The sequence below is a fragment of the Xiphophorus maculatus genome, chromosome 13 (genome assembly GCF_002775205.1).
Source record: "Xiphophorus maculatus strain JP 163 A chromosome 13, X_maculatus-5.0-male, whole genome shotgun sequence".
Classification (NCBI taxonomy): domain Eukaryota; kingdom Metazoa; phylum Chordata; class Actinopteri; order Cyprinodontiformes; family Poeciliidae; genus Xiphophorus; species Xiphophorus maculatus.
Window position 1 is genome coordinate 27,742,475 of NC_036455.1, and position 18,712 is coordinate 27,761,186.

General features: G+C 42.4%; 1 protein-coding gene across 1 annotated transcript in view; it reads left to right on the plus strand.

Moving 5' to 3' along the window:
- Window positions 1–18,712, plus strand: part of LOC102236424 (AT-rich interactive domain-containing protein 1A-like) — a 73,112-nt gene that overhangs the window by 35,679 nt on the left and 18,721 nt on the right. The window contains exon 4 of the mRNA XM_014471466.2: window positions 1,643–1,750. Coding sequence (XP_014326952.1) covers window positions 1,643–1,750 — 108 coding nt within the window. The remainder of the gene's footprint in view (window positions 1–1,642; window positions 1,751–18,712) is intronic.

Genomic DNA, 18,712 nt, shown 5'->3' on the forward strand with positions numbered 1-18,712 from the left:
AATGAACACGCAGCATGCAGTGGCGCTCTGTTTTGAGCTGGAAAACGAAGAGGGGAAACCCGCAGCCGCAGTCTGGGCGCAGTGAGGATTGCCATGGTGACGATGGCGGATCGATCATTCTTATTAGAACAATGAGATCCTGGCAGTCTGAGAGGCAGCTACTCAGAGATCCAAACAGGGGAATGGCGACGCTGCGCTGCTGCAAGGAGTAGATCACTACGGGGTGAGGCAGAGCCGCGCCTCCAGCAGCTAGTAGTAAACAGCTTACAGCCACGGCTAACTCTGGGAGCCAAGGTAGAAAGGCCTTTCTCCTATAGTCCAAAAGACTTTTTTGTACTCCAAAATGCAGCCACAGTATGTCCAAAGGAAAAACATAAAAGCAATCATTTGCATATTGAGAGTTTACAGAGGCTGATAATCTTCCCATTCAGCTCCCAGATCACTGTGGAAACTTTGAGTTTCATGTCAAATGCACATGAATTAAATGACAGAAACTAATTTTCTCACTGCATCTTTGATTCATTTTGTCCAGCTGTAGACTGTTAGACTCTGTCCAATCAGTCAGGTATTGTGTAGTTGGTGCTTTTAATCAGTTTTCAGTTAATTAAATCCAAGTCTATGGAACACAAAATGTCACTAAAATCATTCTGTCCTTCTAAAGCCATCCATCCATCCATCCATCCATCCATTTTCTGTTCACCCTTGTCCCTAATGGGGTCGGGAGGGTTGCTGGTGCCTATCTCCAGCTACGTTCCAGGCGAGAGGCGGGGTACACCCTGGACAGGTCGCCAGTCTGTCGCAGGGCAACACAGAGACATACAGGACAAACAACCATGCACACACACACTCACACCTAGGGAGAATTTAGAGAAACCAATTTACCTGACAGTCATGTTTTTGGACTGTGGGAGGAAGCCGGAGTACCCGGAGAGAACCCACGCATGCACAGGGAGAACATGCAAACTCCATGCAGAAAGACCCTGGCCGGGAATCGAACCCAGGACCTTCTTGCTGCAAGGCAACAGTGCTACCAACTGCGCCACTGTGCAGCCCGTCCTTCTAAAGCTTTTCAGAAAATCATAAAAGTGCATCGAATTATAGCGAATTGTATCGTTTGCCAAATATCGCGATACATATCGTATCGTGATCAGAATATGGTATACCGTATATTATATCATGAGATTATTGTAGCGCTACACCCCTAGTTAAAAGCTGTACAAAACGGCTGGTTGGACCTAGCCCCGCCTTCAAAGATCAAGACCCTTCTCTGAGCTGCAGTTTCCAAGCTTCCACCTCAGAGAGCAGTTCTTCTCCACTCAGATCCTTAAGACTAGCGGCAGCAATTAGCAAACACCTGGTACAACTGCACATCTGCTGAGCTCATTATAGGAGCTACTTCTCAGTGCAATGTTGGTAAAATATTAAGTGTAAAGAGCAGGAGTTTCTTAAAGTGACAATGACCCAATTTCAAGGTGTTAAATTATAAATATATTTTATATGGTTAGATTCCTGTTTAAAGTTAACACAGTTACCTCATTGTTTTATAAGATGGCACTATGTGCCTGGAAAAAACACAATATCGTCCCTTTAAAAACTGCTAGTTATCACTAACAGCTCATCTGTTTCCTGTTTCTCCAACTAGGAGCTTTCCCAGGATTCCTTCAGCTCCCAGTCCAGTGCTCCTCCTTCTAACCAGCCCACCAAGAGCGGTCAGGAAGACAGCATGCAGGGCCGGCCGTCCAGTCTGCCGGTGAGCCCCCACACTCTTTAGCTTTTATGGGTTTTGAAGCGCTGGACCAGCATTAGCATATTCGTTGATCGTTTGGCTTGTTAATTGTGTGCAAACTACATTTGCTGGAATAAGGTTGCTTACTTACACTTTGCTTTGAACGATGTGTTTCAGCTGCTTTCTGTGCCTTTACCAAAACTCAAATCTGTTTGTGCAATAAAATGCGCTCTACCTAGAACTGTTTTGCAAGCTGTGATTTTTAGGAATTTAGTTGCAAATTGCTGCCTCACATCTCGCTTGGGGTTCCGGCTGACATGACCACAGATACTAGACGAACAGCAGGTTGAGTTTAGTCAGGGTTTAGTTATGACAGTGATTTAAAAATGCCTGGATTGGAGTAATAACCCAAAATAAGCTGTGACCTGAGCCCTGGTGGTGAATCTGGATGTGTTTACCCAATGGGTTTTGTTTTTTTTCCCCATTGTTTACCCACCTAGACGTTGTCTTGAGCAGCACACAGCTTTAGTTGATGATGGGTTGCTTATTTTGTTGGAAGTTTAGTGATTGTAAAATGGCTGATTTTGTGGCACCTTTCATAAAAAACTGGCAGCCAAACTTGTGATTTCTTTTATTTTTTGACACTATTATTAGAGGGGAAACGTTGAAATTACTCCACATAACTTTCCTTAAAACAAGTATTTTAACATGGTGGATATTTAAAGTGCAAGCAGCATTTTCAAGTAGCTTCATGAAACAGCAACCTTTGGTACGAACAAAATCCTGTTCCAGAAATTTTATGAAAATGGCAAGTTGGTGCAAAATTGGCAAATTATGAGTGACTTTTCGTTAATAGTTGGAATTGCTATATCTCAACTACCTGAAGGGACAGAGATATGTAGACAGCACTGTTCCCTTTTCAGACCCAACCGTTTTCCTGTTGCATTTTTAGTAGTTAATCTGTCTTCAATATGCATCACTAAACCATGTTTGTTGACGTTAGTTGTTTAATGATGCACCGATCCGATATATATCGGATTGGGATTGTAAAAAAAATGACAATGTTCCCAGTTGATGAGGGCAGATCTATTCAGTCTAATTCTATACTTTGTGCTGTGCTCGACGTTGTGCTTTATTTTACATTACATTTAGAATTCCTAATTGCACTTTCTGAACCATTTGAAAGAAGGTTTGTGGCGGTTTACTTTAGCATTTTTGACCAAGTTAGTCAATCTATTATTTTTGCCAGTTTCAGTTTCTTTATTATTTGTTTTTATTGGCTGTTATACTGAACAAATTAAAGTTGTTGATTTTTACATGTTCAGATGTGAACAAAGTGGATGGATGCATCCTTAGTTGGCATGCTTGCTAATTTCCAGCCAGGACTGAGGTGGTTTTAAAATACACATTTGAATGCTTGTTTTGACACACTTTGATTTGAACAACACTATTCCTCTCATCCAAAGATGCTCCCTCCAAGTCTTTCTGGTCGGGCCACCAGTCCCGGCTCGAGCCACTACTTAGACGTTTTTTTGTGTCAAAACGTCAAAAGAAACGGCGCGACGCGTACCAATCTTCACGGTGCCGTCGGAGCAGACATCTCTGGAGGTGGCAGCAGAGCCGGCGGATCTTTCTAGAATTAACTCTGCGGTACCAGATCTGGTTCGGATCAAAACAGAGAGAATGGAGAGCGCTCTTGCCCGAGAGCTGATTGACGTGAAGACGAGCTCGCAGGTTTTCGCTCGACTTCCAGGGACAAAATACTCTGAGCGCGAACCCAAAGTAAAGAGAAAGCGTTTAGCGACGGCCCTCTGGCTGAGATAAAGGTGAGAGAAGCCCCTAGCCTTCCCTCTCCCCCTCCCTCGCTGGAACACGCTGCAGTTTCCATGGCAGTGTTTATAGGTCAGACTGTGGCGCTAACCTCATTCTGGGCCTCGGGGAAGGAGAGTGAGAAATGAGATCATTAATGCGAGAGAATGAAAGTGAGTGAGGAGGAAAGAGGGGGTGGGGGGGTTGAGGGACTTCAGGCAAATAACTTTAAATAGTGTGAATGATTGGTCGGAGTCGGAGATGTTGGAGACGGAGGGAGGGAGGCAGAGCTGTCTACGCCATTAGGGGATGCCCTCAGGATGTGTTTCCCTTCTCTTTTATTTATTTCTCTTATTTATTTATACATCTCTCTGTGGGCCAAGCTCATTGGGCTAGTGCTATTTTTATTTAGCTTTTCTCTGTTCCTCCTCCCCACCCCACCCTTCTGACTTCTCAGGGATTCCCTAATAGTGCAGTGTGATTGGCTGAGAGAGGCATTAATCTTCCTAAGGAAGACGTAAACCAATCCTTTTTCCTCTCCTCCTCCCATCCATCCCTGCGGAGCGCACACATTTGGGTGCAGATTAGAGCAGAGTGCCTGGGAACAGACCCCTGACATCCTTGGTTTAAAAAAAAAACAGCTGGGGTGATTCCTACAGGTGTTTTCAGTTCATGTTCACCTGGGATATTTCTGCACCTGGCATTCAGCTGATTCAGGAACGCTGTCAAGAATATGAAGTCTGCAAATATTTCTGATGGATAGATGCAAGGCTCATTGAACTGAAACATATATTTGAAAATAGTAAAGAAAATGTTTATCTAAACAAAACAGTTTCTTTCAGATTATTCATTAGAGACCATTGAGTTGAACACAATGACAACTCAGTGTCATTGTGTCGCTCGGTGTGTAGCGTAGCCAACACCAAGAGAGAGAGAGAAAAGACTAATATGAGTGGTTTTAGATTGTTTTGTTTTTTTTCACGGGGTTTTTTGCATTATTTTCCATTTGCTGTGGAGCACTTCTCTGGATAACACCTACATCTCCAAGTTTCATTTTAACGGGATTGTTCTACGGCAGCAGCGCGGCTGCGGCATGTACAAGAATCGTCTTTTTGCCCTCCTGCGTTGTGCGAATGCACAAAATTTCCGGATGTAAACGATAACATGCAGCGTGTCTTCGGTCCTGGAAAAAATGAAGACAGGACTTAAAATGATCAGTTTATCTGATTTTACTTTTTATAGGTATATGTTTGAGTAAGATGAACATTGTTCTTTTATTCTATGAACTGCTGACAACATGTCTCTGAAATTGCAGGCAGAAATTTTGAACTTATTTGCAGAAAATGAGAAATGGTCAAAATAACAAAAAAAAAAAAGCTGCAGTGTTTTTGGACCTCAAATAATGCAAAGAAAACAAGTTCATATTCATTTAGAAACAACAACACTAATGTTTGAACTCAGGAAGAGTTCAGAATCAATATTTGGTGGAAAAGCCAGGAGGTTTTCAATGGGGTGCAGTTCAGTGGACTCTTGCGTTTTTCCAGAGCTGTATTTGGTCCTAACCTTTAAAATCTTTCAGGTTCCTGTCATTGTCTTGTGGGACCAGTATCTGTCTTTGGTGTACTCTGCCTTTTACATTGAATCCCTTGAGATAGTAACCATAAACCAGAGTAAACCACTTTTAAAAAATTGTCTACAATTATAGCTTTATTGGAAGTATTTTACTTTGTTTCTAAGCAGATGTTTTATCTAGTTGAATCAATATAATGCTCCTAAGATTCCATTGTGTGAATGAGAAACTGCTACTTTAGGTGTTTGTTGCTGAAATGCTACTTAGAACGTAGTTGATGATCGACAGCATTTTGTCTCAGATCCTATTTCACATCTTTGCTTTATTCTTTCTTACCTGACCTTATTACCAGCTTCCATTGAGACAGTTAAAGAAATGGAAACTTTGACCTTCAGGAAGCCTTGTGATCTATAGATTAGAACCACGTTAAAATATTAAGTCAAATACATTTTTTTTTCCTGTTTTTGATCATAATATTGAAGGACATATATCCACCAAAGCATGGTCACGTTTCAGATTGTTGCTTAAAGCAGCTAAATGGGGTAAGTAGCATTTAGCTTCTCCATAGCCTCGTCCAGGCTGGTCGGCTAGCAGAGAAAGCTAGCATCGCATAGGCTGTGGAAGAGTTTGGTGTTTTCTAGAAGTTGCAGGTTAGGAAAACAAACTGAGTCTGGCAGAAGAGCTGTGGATAGAGGAGGAGGAAAGAGGGAAGGAGGGGGGAGGAAGTAAAAACAACAACAACAAAAAAAACAGCCAGCAGTCGTGGAACTAGCTGAGCAGGCTGAACTGGTTCCTGGTTTGTTTGCACCTTGGTACTGGGACACATGTACAGTGCAACTCTTGACTGTTTCCCACACAGGGCTGCTGTTGTGTGTACTAAAATCTTTTTATGTTTTTTTTTCTTCAATTCACTACAATGCATTAAGCTAACATAGAACGACACGTAACGAAGCCTGGGCCCAAAGCAGGCGGCTAGATGGTAGAAGTCCTCGTGGTTTTCAGATCTTCTTGTGACCTACATACGTTTACGCTGTTTCTAGGAAAGAAAGTGAATTCAGTGCTGTGAGGAGGGAAAAAAAGGACATTTTTGTCCTCTTGAATGAGTCACATTATTGACTAAGTCTGTAATGAATAACCCTAGTTGCTAATTAAAAGGGCTCTCCACCAGTTTTACTCATGAAGGGTTTTGCTCTTCACAAGGAGTGCTGCACAGCTTGTGAAAACAGTTGGTTAATGTCTCCTGCAGGTCCGGTGGGAGCTTTCAGCGCAGTCAGCCGTGTTTTCGACAAATATTCTCTGGAAGCTTTGTTATGTACGTAGAAATGGCTTTTCTTTCTTTTCCAAAACAATATTTTGTAACTTTACAGAAACTGATCATGAAAACCTTGAACTTGTTCACACTTTTTGTAACGTCACAACCAAAAAGAAAACTCGCGGTGTAATCTATTTGGAGTCCGTGCGATGGACCAACACAAAGTAACACAATATCGCAAGGTGGCAAAAAAAAACAACTACATACACATGATTTGCAAATAAAAATCTGAAATACAGTAGATGGCTTATGTCTTTGTTCAGTCCCCTTAACTCAGACACTTCTAAATAAAACTCAGTACAGCCTGTTGTCAATAATCAGGGGTTAAATGAAATCATGAGCCAAAGAAGAAACACAACATTGATGGGTTTTTTTTTTTGCTTTTTTGAGAAATACAGTGAGGAGGGATCTGCTGTTTTGTCAGTGTGGATCATTTAGCTGTCAGGAATAACAAGCCTTCTAAAACTGAACTCTGTATTCAGGTGAGAAATCACTTCTTAGTGGGTTTTTTTAAAATTCTCCTCTAAACAGGGCTGACTCGATTAATCAGATTAATCACGATGAATCAATTATTGAAATAATTGTCAGCTAATTTGATTAATTCTTAACTAGGGTATACAGTCTTTTAAAAAAAAAGCCAACTGCTGAAAGGACACCATCACCAGAGAAGTAATTAAGCCAAAAATGTATAAATTTTGCATTAAAGATGTATACATATAAACCTTTGTCTGTAAATATGTGCTACCAAGAACTCCTCAAGTGGCCTAGCTTTAGCTTCACCTGGTTCAATACCGTCTAAAAAAGATCTCAAGCACCTTTTGAAAAGCAAATTAATCTGTTAATCCAACAGATAATCAGCAGATCAATCCTACACTGATGTTAAGTCTAGCAGAAAGAAGCGAGCTATTCACATGTTGTTAGAAGTATTAATTTAGCTTCAGAGGTATTCTTTGCACAAATGACAGGAACACTGTTGCATTTTATGTTTGCTTTCTAATTCGGAAAGGAATATAATTATTTGTTTAATTGCATATTTTATTTCTAATGAAATAAATGAAAAATCTGCAGAATGTGCCAATTTTTTACCTGATTAATTGCCAGAAGAATTGATTAATCACCAGAACAATTGATTAATCACCAGAACAATTGATTAATCGTCAGAACAATCTATTAATCGTTAGAATAATTGACAGATTAATCAATAATTAAAATAATTTGCAGTCTTACCTCACAGAAATCTTTTAAAAGTTAGCAAAATGGCAGCGTTCTAGCACAGCTGCAAGCATGAAAAGGTAAAGTAAAACTTTACCTTTGCCCCCAGATCCCTGAGCAGCTGAAAAGGAGGCTTCATGGAATCGAACACAGTTACAGTACTAAGACCAAAGAGCAGAGAGAGAGGGAAGAAGTTAAAACCATCTGTCATAACAGGCAATGCTGCCCTATTTTCTGACCAAACGACCAGACAGAGGTTTTAAGAGGAGTGGTAAAAGCAGATGAGGTGGATTAGCAGTGCTGGCCCAAAACCCTTTGCAACATCCCAGACCTGCTACGGTGGAATATTGTTTCTACTGCCCGAAAACTGAGCTGTCATCATACTGCAGGTCTTCAGTCAGAGGCTTCTTCGAACATATTTGGATGAAAATTTTTCATATTTTTATATAAATAAAGTATTTTTGAATTTGACTTGAATTATGAGTAATTGTTGCTCAACTCAAACTCCGGAGCAGCTGCTACTTTGATATTATTTCAGATGAGTTTCATTAAAATCCATTGAAGTCTGTGTCTGGAGCCAACTGTGTAAGGGGTGTGCGTTGTTTTGGAGGGCTCTGAGGCAGACCCGGAGCAGATGGAAAGCAGAGCAGCCTTTTGTCGTCACCGCCGGGCTTTTCAATTCTCTGGATGTGACACTTCCGCTTGTTGTCAGCCTATAGGAAGGGAACTAACTACCAGACCACCATTAACTTCTTTTCACTGCTTCCCTCTCTGCTCCTCCACTCACCCCCCTACAAAATTTCCTTCTTGTCGTCTCTCTGGTCTTTTGTGCACCCTGAGGGGCTAATCCCAGGCAGCACCGCCCTCCTCTTGTAGCGCTCTGCTCTTCTGACATGCCTGAAAGTGCTTCAGATTTGAGAGGAAGGTCACATGTTGGTCACACTCTCAGGCCCAAGTTGGTTTTTTGGTCTTCCCATGTCCTGCCTTTCGTTTCTCGGGATTACTCTGACCTTAACAACTAAGACATGAGCTTCAGCGTGACAGGTTTTTAACTTTTTTAAACCTAGTGTTTTTGTGTAGATTTTACACTTCAGTCTGACTAATGATGGACGAACACCTCATTTAGCTGAGGTATCGCCAGTTGACTTCCTACATTTGTAGTTGTGCTGCAGCTGTCATTCATCCAGTTTTCTCCCTTCACCAACTCTGAAGCGGACATTTTTACATGACTCATCAGAATCGAACACAGTTACAGTAGTAAGGCCATCTAATAATGACTGTGAGTGTAGTTAGAGCTTTCTAACTTTCTCACAAAGAAAACTGTTTTATTTTTAGTAATTTTAGCAGTTAGCTATTTGGGGAACATGTGATCACTAAACAATCAGTAATGAAGACGGAGTAGTTAGATTTCAGTGCGTTGTCTCTGTTAGGGATGCATCGATCCACTTTTTTCACTTTCGATACCAATACAGATATGAGGTTTAGTATCAGCCTGTCCGATACAGAAAGTCATCCGAGTTCACTTAAGACATTTCCTTTCTGTTTATAAAACACAGACATAAATGACTGAATTACAAACTTATTTTGCTATCTCTGCACCAGCACAGCACACTTTAATCCACCAAGAGCTTCACAAGCTGGGTCAAATATGTGAAAACAACACAACTTTAATTTGTTCAGTCAGTGCAATTAGGAATAGTCAATGTAAAATAAATAATAATAATAAAAGATTTAATGGAAACACCACAATTGTGAACTTGCGTGGGTTTTTTTGTTGTTTTTTTTCCGGCATTAGTAGAATATAGACAAAGATTTGCATTCATTTGTAAAGGAAACACAGCTGCTGTTTCCCTCTAGTCTTTAGAGTCCAGCCAATCAGCACCAAGGAAAATAAGTGCTATTCCTGGTTTGGTGGCTTTTCGAAGACTAACCAATACTATGTCCAGTAGCATTGCACTTAGGTATGTCAGCCTCCGAGGCTGAATTTTTTTTCCAAGTATTTTAGACGTGCTTCACAAAAAATTACATAAATAAGTGAATTTTATGAAAATACAAGCCTGAGTTAAAAGCCAACATCCTTTAGTAGAAAATATAGTTTCCTTTAAAAAGCTTCTTGAGGCTGTCTTAAACAACTTCCACACCAAAGACTGTTGTGATCAACTCAAACTGTTGAGGTTTAGCAATGAAGAACTTGGGATTATTGAGTTTATGATAATCTGATAAAGCTGAGCTCAGAGTAAAAAGTTTAGAAAGTTCCCTGAAGGAGACGATGCCAAGTGTTTTTCTCCAGGTACATTTGCATCTCAAACATTTCTAAAGTTATTGTGAGCAGTGTGCACCTAGGCATGGGGCATTCACTTTCAAAAATAAAAAAAAAGAAGAAAGAGAAAAAGATTATTGGATTTCCTAACCAGACGATTTGTTGTTGCATCTGAAATTTTCATTACATATTGAGTTTGTTCTTTTCATTTTCAAACTTCTAGAGGCTAATAATAGTTTCCATCCAGCCTGGTCTTGTTAGCGGCTGCTTAATGGTGCATTCAAGAGCATAGGAAATAAGACTTTGATTGTGGAGCTGAAAAAAAACTAATTCAATTGCTGGACTAGAAAGCAAAAGTGTTTGATGCTTGCTGGCAGTTAATAACTTTTATACATCTCCTATAAGCATAAATATGATCCAAACTTTCCTACAGTATTTGTATAATTGAGTTTCTTGTGAACAGTAGGGGGATAAAAAGCAGGTTCAGCTTTTACTTCATTTTTATTTCGATACGTTAAAGACCAAACACGTGTTGGGGTAATGCAGATTGTTCCCTTTAATTTTTTGACTGGATCATTTACCATTTGCCCCCCCAGAGAAATGCTGTTATTCTTTGCAGTTGCAATAGACCACCTACTTCCCAGCAGCAGCTCCCCCTGCCTTAATGACCTTTAATTTTATGTACCAAACCTCCTGATGTGAAACTAAATGATCTTCTACTTTTCCTGTAACACTTTTAAACCCCCCACCCCCAAGCCCCTTCTCCATCCTGCGCTCCCCGCTCAGCCCAGCCCAGTTCGGCTCTCCTGCGGCAGCTAAGCTTGTTTTTGCGACATAGCTCTGGAGCAATCAGCCCGATAAGGCCCGGCCCACTTTGATTTTTTTTTCTTTTTTTTTCTTCCTCCTCGTGTCCCTTTTCCTTCCAGCCCCTGCCCCCTCTGTAGCTTTCCCTACATTACCATCATCTTATTTTTCCTGCATTTCTCTTTCTCTCCACGTTTAACACACCTATATCCCTTCTCTCCCTCATTCCTCTTTCAGTCTAAATTCTCATTTTCTCTTTTCCTCGCCCGTGCCCTCTGCCGACCGCCTCCTCCCCTCCTTCCTCTCTCTCTTTCCCTCTCCTCTCTCAGTAAATCAGCTTTCATAACGCCGTGCAGCACAGCCCTGCTTTGCGAAGCCTCTGACGCTGACAGAATTCAGAGTCTGGGGCCAGCTTCCTGTTGCTATTCTGGGGCCCTGGTTTCCTGTGTGGACGTGTCTCATTCAGGTTCCAGGGCGCCTCTTGCTCCCTCCCCTTCTCTCTCTTTCTGTTTCTCCCCCCTCCACTCCACTAGCTTGCCCTCTCTCTTCTTTCCTCTGTATGATTTTTAATTAACGTGCTTGAGGAAATTCAATCTGCTGACGGGAGTGCGGCGTTTCGGACTGTTTCTCGGCTGCAGAACACCGCGCTTCGCTCTCTGCAAGATACTCCACACACCCAGAACACACTCTTTTCGTTTAGCTCTCTCCGTTCAGTCTCTCGCTCTCTCTCTCTCTCTCACACACACACACACACACACACACACACACACACACACACACACACACACACACACACACACTCACATGCCCCTCCCCTCTGCCTCCATTTCTGCTGGGCTGAGCTAGTTTTGCAGCACAAAGACTGTGGCTGACTGCAGCACTGTCTGTCCTCTGCTTTCTCCTGTGTGAGCTGGGAAAAAAAAGCTGCTGAGGCTGGATGGATGAAAGCAGCTTCATGATGAAATCAACTCCTGCTACCCCTAACCCTATTATCTTAATCCTAATTTGTAACCTTACCCTAAACCCTACTCCTATGTCTTAACCCTAATATCTTACCCATTCCTACCTCAAATATTCCACGTCCAGTATCCTAACCCTAACCCCACTCCTACCCCTAATATTCTGTCGACTATCCTACCCCTAGTATCTTAACCCTAATCTCCCAACCCTACTCGCTCATGTTGTATACATAGAAAAATCTTCCCTCTTCCTAGTTAGTTCACCAACAGTCATGTGCTTTGGTACAGCTCCCACTTTCACATCGGGTTGTTTGTGTTAGAGTAAGAGGGGAGGGGCCCTGTCGGTCCAGGAGAGCAGTCAGTCTGGCTCTAGGGGATCTGGAGCCTCCCCACAGACCACCTTCCTCCCCACCTCTGCTTGGTCCTCCGTATCCCAGCAGCCTTCACCTCGAGCTGGGCAGCTGCCTGCCTCACTCGGGGCATCTGTGCGCTGCCCTGGGACTCCTTGCTACTATTGTCATCTCCACAAAAGGCCCCCACCACAACACATACACCATCTCCTCATTATTCACAGCCATCACCCCTCCACCCTCCTCTTCTTCAGCATCTCTGCTGAAGTGTTTCCCCACATTTTTTGCTCCCCCACACAGAGAAGCTCAATTAAGCAAATGAGAAGCCTTAAAAAACCCTCCCTCCTCATTGATTAAGAGTCATACTTCATATCCTTCAGTTTTTCTCTCCCTGGTAGGAATCTAAGCACAGTACACTGAATTCAGTTTCTGCTTTTATACATTTCTGGTTTCTGGTGGGTGTCATCCTCCTCCTAAGCACTAACCCACCGGTCGTCATGTTTGACATCATTTCAGTCGTGGTTGGAGACCCCTGATGGACCCAGGAGTCACTCTACATCCTGTGTGAACGCCTGTAATGGCTGCTGCTGTTCCAGGCAGGGGGACTGCCTTGCCTCGGCTCCTTCCTCAGTTTCTTTCCCTCATAGTAGGGGTGGGAGTGCCCCCTTATGGTTGTGCTCAATCCTGCAGATCTTGAGCTATGGTGTTGATGGTGGGGGGTAGGGGGTGTTAGGTTGGGTAAGAGCTGTCTCCCTCCTCCGCCGATCCGTTGGTGGACTTGCAAGGCCTTTGTGCGTCAGCAGGTCAGCTGGCCGAGGCGCATACAGGTCCACTTTTCCCATTTGGACTCTGGAACTTGTCCCAGACACCAGAGTCACCGAGTTGCTTCAGGACCAAGCGGGCTCCACTCCGATCACGCTCTGATGATAATGTGTCACATCAGCACTTTCCCCTGCCTGGAGTCTCATTTGGCGTTGTGCTTACCAGAGAAGAAGAGGCGACTCTTCCAGTGACCCGTCTCTAATTTCAAAAGCTGACCCTGAGCAGAAAAAGCCAGTCAGGAAATAAACAGAAACGTGAGGGATGCTGGATGTTTTGGTGCCTCATGTTTGTCCACTGATTGTCTCAGGCCTCCTGAGCATAAGAGGACCAGCGGCTGTGTGTGTAATTGAAGTGCAGGCAGTGACGATGATGACGGTGGAGGAGGAGGAGGAGCAGCAGCGCCACTTTGGTGCTTCTGCGCTTCCTGTAACAATGACAGGCTTCTTCTTTTGTAGTCGCTGACTGCACCGTGACCCTGCCAGGCACGCAGGGAGGCCTCACAGAGACAGACAGACAGGGGATGGGGGGGCTCTAATGTGTCAACCACATGGATCACAGTAACCATGGTAGCACTTGAGATGCAGCCAGGTTTTTTTCCCCCTCCCCTAATAAGGCATGTGTCTACAATGAAGGGAGTGAGCTCATGTTTTAATGTACACAGGGCCTCACCGAAGGATTCCCGTCTACAACTTTTTCTTTTTTTTTTCCAACAACCACAAACCTTAATGTGTTTGTTGTTGAGATTTTATTTGACTTTTTTGTCCTTGCACAATTTGAAAGTGGGGTCTTGTATAAAGACCCCCACATTTATTCTTGGTGGAAATCTTCAGTGCATCTCTAACAGCTTTTTCAAAATGGCTGGAGCTGCATCAGATTGCATCCATCATCTTCTGTGTCCCTGCCAACCAAAGAAACCTTTTGAGCAGTCTGTTCCCCTCCTTGTCTGTGGGGGCGCTGCACCAAGAACCGCTAAAGAAAACAACACAAACAGCTTTGATGAAGACACTGAGTCCAACTTCCTTCTTCACAAAATGTAAACAAAAATGGAGTGGCGTTAGATTTTAGCGGTTGGTAAAAGACCATGAGCCATTTTTTCCGCTAGCGCCGGACTCCCACATTTGTTTTAGTTGTGTCTACCCAGAATGCCTTGCGCTGTAGTCCTCTTCCTGCTTTTGGAGTGCTTTCTGGTGCACTTGACGTTCACATATGCATTCGAACCACACAAGAGTTCATTTCCACAGCAGCCAGACCAGAGTTTGCTTACGCATTCACACCACACCAAACAAAACTAAAGTTCAGTTAAACGGAGCTGGTGTGAATGAACCCTAAAAGTTTGTTACACACTGATTTTATTATTATTATTTTTTTAAACAAATGCTAAAACAGTGTGTACAATTTTTTTCTTTATCCTAACGATAACTTGACCTGTGAAGCGCAAAATCCGAATAAAACGTTTTGCAGTGTGTGGTTGCGACACGACGAATGTGAGAATGTTGAAGTTGACGAGGTTTAGCTTTTTGTCGCGCTGCGGTCGAAACCCCGACGTCGGAACTCGAACGCCACCAGCAGTACCCGCTCTGGCCACAGTCACATGTTCAAGACACGTTCCATTACTGCCTCTTTGCTCCTACTTTCTGCTTCTCACACTTTGGAATGGAGAAAAAAGGGTGGGGGTGGGGTGGAGGGTAGGCAGAGCAGACTAATGGCTCTGTTCAGGCTTGATTGATTCAGTGAAGTAATCTGCAAATGGAATATATTAGGACGGCGGAGAGCTGAGGAGATGACTCAGAGACGGCACAGGCTCGCTGAGAAGGAGCAGCGGAGAACGTCGGAATACTGGGAAACACTAAACACCATCTGCTGTTCTCCAACATTTCACAGACGAACCGCCTTCCCAGGACGTTTCACCGACACCTTTTAGTTTTTATGACGTCTTCAGCATGCAGGCATCGTCTTTTGGAGCGGGGTTTGTGTTCTCAGATGTTAAGAGATGATGGATCCCGTTTAGCAGTTCTCAGCCCTGTAGTTCCATGTTAGGCAGTGATGGGAAAGGCACAAAATGGCTGCCATACAGTGAGCCTCCTGCAGAATAGACCTGCAGCTCTCTCCTTCTCTCTACAACTCAGCTTCCACATTTTCCATGAATATTAAAAAAGATAAAAATAATCCGCGTTTTCAGTCTAAACTCCCATCATCAGTTGCTGTAATAACCATACATGATGCTGCTGTGACCGTCCTCAGAGCTCATTATTACCACACACACACACACACGCCCACATATGTATATGTATCAGTCCTACTTAGCCAGCCCTCAGCTCATGCCTGCTCCACGTTTTTCTCATCATTTGCCTTTTAATAATGACTGTTGAATAGCAGAGCCTCAGCAACAGCATCAACTGCCAGCCCCCCACCTCTCCACCTCCCTCTCTCTCTCCCCCGTCGCTCGCTCGCTGTCCGGCTTGTGCAGTCAGCAGAACAGGCTGGTGCTGTGCAGTATTGAGTTAGGAAAAATCAATGACTGCAGAGTGGGAGTAGGTAGGAGCTTGTGTGTGTGTGCGTGTGTGTGTAGTATACAATGCTTCTGCCAAGCCAGGCTGAGGAATCAGAGCTGTCAGATATTTACAGAATGTCAAGAGAGCTCACTTTGTAAGCCATGCATACGATATGTGCTGCTGTAGGCTCTTAGATAGGTTTGTTGGTAGCTGTTGTTTTCACATTGAAGAAAGAAACCCCCGCCCTTTTTTGGGAGGGGTTCGGGGGGGTGGGGGGGTGGATTAGATTTAGTTGTGTTGCTGTTGAATTATGTATTATTCCTATAAAACCTTCATGTTTGCATTAAACAGGAGAGGCCAGGTTTCTCAGACGGTGTCCCTGATCTGATTCTGCTCCTTCGTGAAAAGTTCTCACTAGCTGCTGCTGCTTCTTCTTCTGAGTCAAATCTAAAAGGTGAAGTGAAGTGAAAACCTTTGGATAGAAAGTCTGCCTCTTGCCTCTTTAAATCCTTTATGAAGTTCTCCATATGTTGCTTTAGGCTATGTTCACACAGCAGGCGGCTGTGATCCATATCCGACTTTTTCATGACGGTCTGAACGGACCAATTGCAATCTTTTCATGAACCAAAAAACCACATCCATGTGGTGCCCATGTAATTGTTTACATCTGGAAATTTCACACATGCGCACAACGCTGGAGGGCAAGGAGACGATTCTTTTGCGTACCACCCATACCTGCGCTGCCGCGGTACAACAGTTCTGTTAACTAAATGAAATTTGGAGATGTAGGTATTATTAATTTATTGATATGCACCACAGCAAAGGGAAAATTAACGCAGGAAAACCGTTGAGGAATAACTCAAAAGCACTTTTTTTTTAGCAACTGACAACAACACCACTTTGTTTCAGGATTCAGCATCTGAACACTCAAACATTTCCCACACAGAACATTCAGTCCTTTACAGTTTTATGTTTTTAGGTTTGATGTTTATTTTGCGATTATTAATAAGTCATCGCTCTAGATTAGCTGCCGCTGCTATTAGCTACTCTAACACTGTAGTGGTAGGTTAGCTAATTAAAACACCTGCATTACTGACCATCTGTCAGAGTTGGTGTGTGGGTCGCCTTCTTGTTTTTAATTTTGCAACTGAACCGAAACACCGAATTCCACATCACATCTACATGTTAAGGTTGTCAAAGTCAAGCTAGCATAACTGAACTACTTCCCTCACATTTTTTTTCTTAATTAAAACCTTTTTCTGACCTGGTTATTTGGTTGTCATAGGGTTGACAAGTATGTGGCGTCTAAAGTTGTTCTGTCGTTTCTTATAACACTGGCAAAAGCAATTGTGAACAGATTTCCTGGATAACAGCCGTTAGCCATGCTAGTTAAGAGCAGAGAACGACCTGCTAATCTGGCTCTGGCTCAGTTCCTGCCTTCCTATTTGAGGCTCTGTTTTAGGATAACAGGGAGGTTAGTTTATGCCTGCAAGTTTGTCCCGTTTGTCTGCACTATATGGATTTGTGGCACATCTCTGAGCTGAACTCAGAATCTGTTCTTTAACGTTGCCACAGAACTCAGCAGCACATTGTTCTGGGACATTTCCAACAACACAAACAAGCAAGCAACCGAAAAAAACGAAGCTAAAGAGAAAAAAAGCCTTTTATTATCTAATTACATGATTTTGTATGATGATCGTTTTCTCCATCTGATTCAAAGTCTGATTCAAAACTTTATATTCGTCTGAAATTCACCAACATTTTCAATGTCTTAATTTTATTCCTCCTCGTTTATGTTTGTGTTGTAGTGCAGATGATTATATAACTGATGGTGGATGATCAGCAGATTTTTTTTTTCTCAGACTTTCATACTCTCTTCCTGTTTTCTCACTGGATTTGTTTACCGTCTAAACCAGGGGTGTCAAACTCCAGTCCTCGAGGGCCGCTGTCCTGCAACTTTTAGATGTGCCTCTGCTGCACCTGAATAGAATAATTAGGTCATTAAGGCTCTGGAGAACTGATCTACACAAGGAGGAGGTAATTAAGACATTTCATTTCAGTGTTTTGTAGCTGTGGCACATCTAAAAACTGCAGGACTGCGGCCCTCGAGGACTGGAGTTTGACACCTGTGGTCTAAACGGCCAACTTACAGATTCTGTCATTTTCTATTGATAACCTTCCCGGTTCTGACTTGTGTAAAAGCAGCTCTGAATACTGAGCTACTGAGTGCTCACTATTTGCTTTAAGTAAGTCCTCATCCTTACTGTCAAACAATGCAGTACATCTAGAACAACGTTTGGATGAACTGTGGAAACGCCACTCGGAAGAATTGAATAGTATTCGTTCAGTCACTGTCAAAGCACGAGAGAAACAAAAGTTATGTTAGTGTACGCGGTTACGTTGACCAGAACTGAAACCGACAACTGAGAAATTCCCTGAAAAGCGATTTTACAGACATGTGAACGTGTTCGCTCTTTTCCCCCGAATGCCAACGTTTCACTTTTTAAGGTTTTTGTTATTTTTTTGTTGAAAAACAAAAGACTGTTGCATAAATTCTCCCAAAAAATATGCTAATTTTAGAGTTTGTAAAAGTGTTGTGTTGGTCTTCCAACCTGCAGATGCAGGAGCTTCATATCATTAAACACAGCTTCATTAAACAACACCTGGCCTCTTTGGTCCAGGTCCGGTTCTGAACCTGGGTGGTGTCACGGTTTTGTTCAATAGTTGAACTTCTCATTTTTGAAGAATTCATTTTTGACAGATAATCTTTTTAATTTTTTTTAAATTCACCTTTATTCTCCTTGGCTTTTCATATTCAGAGTGACGTCAGAACGCCCACAGCCTTCATCTCGTTTGTTTTACAATTTCTATTTACTCTACGACGGCGTACCAGTGCAAATCCAGTTTTTAAGTTAGGAAAATAAAATCACAATATTAGAAAAATAAAGTTGTAATTTTACAAGAGCTTCAACACGAAAAACAAAACATTAATGAGGAATGTTGAGCATCTCTTGAAGTTATACTCCACTTTAAGTTTTATAGAAATACTATTATTTACGTCAACTCTATGATGGAATGCTAAGGCCAGGCTAAGAATTATTTTTATTAATAATATTTTTGAGAATGATGTCGTAATATTAGAAGAATAATGTAGTACTTTTTATAAAAACTCAAAATTACAACAATTAAAAAGAGGAATGTTGGGCATGTTGTGAAGTTATGCGGTGGTGTAAGTTTTACAGATCTGGAAATAATTAATCTTTTAACACATCAGCATCAAATTCTCATCAGTAGCTGGACTGTTATTCAATAGAGCGAAACAAGTGAGTCCATTTTGAGGAGAAAAAAAACACGCCGCTTGAGCTGCTTATGTCAGATCCCGATAACTACCTATGT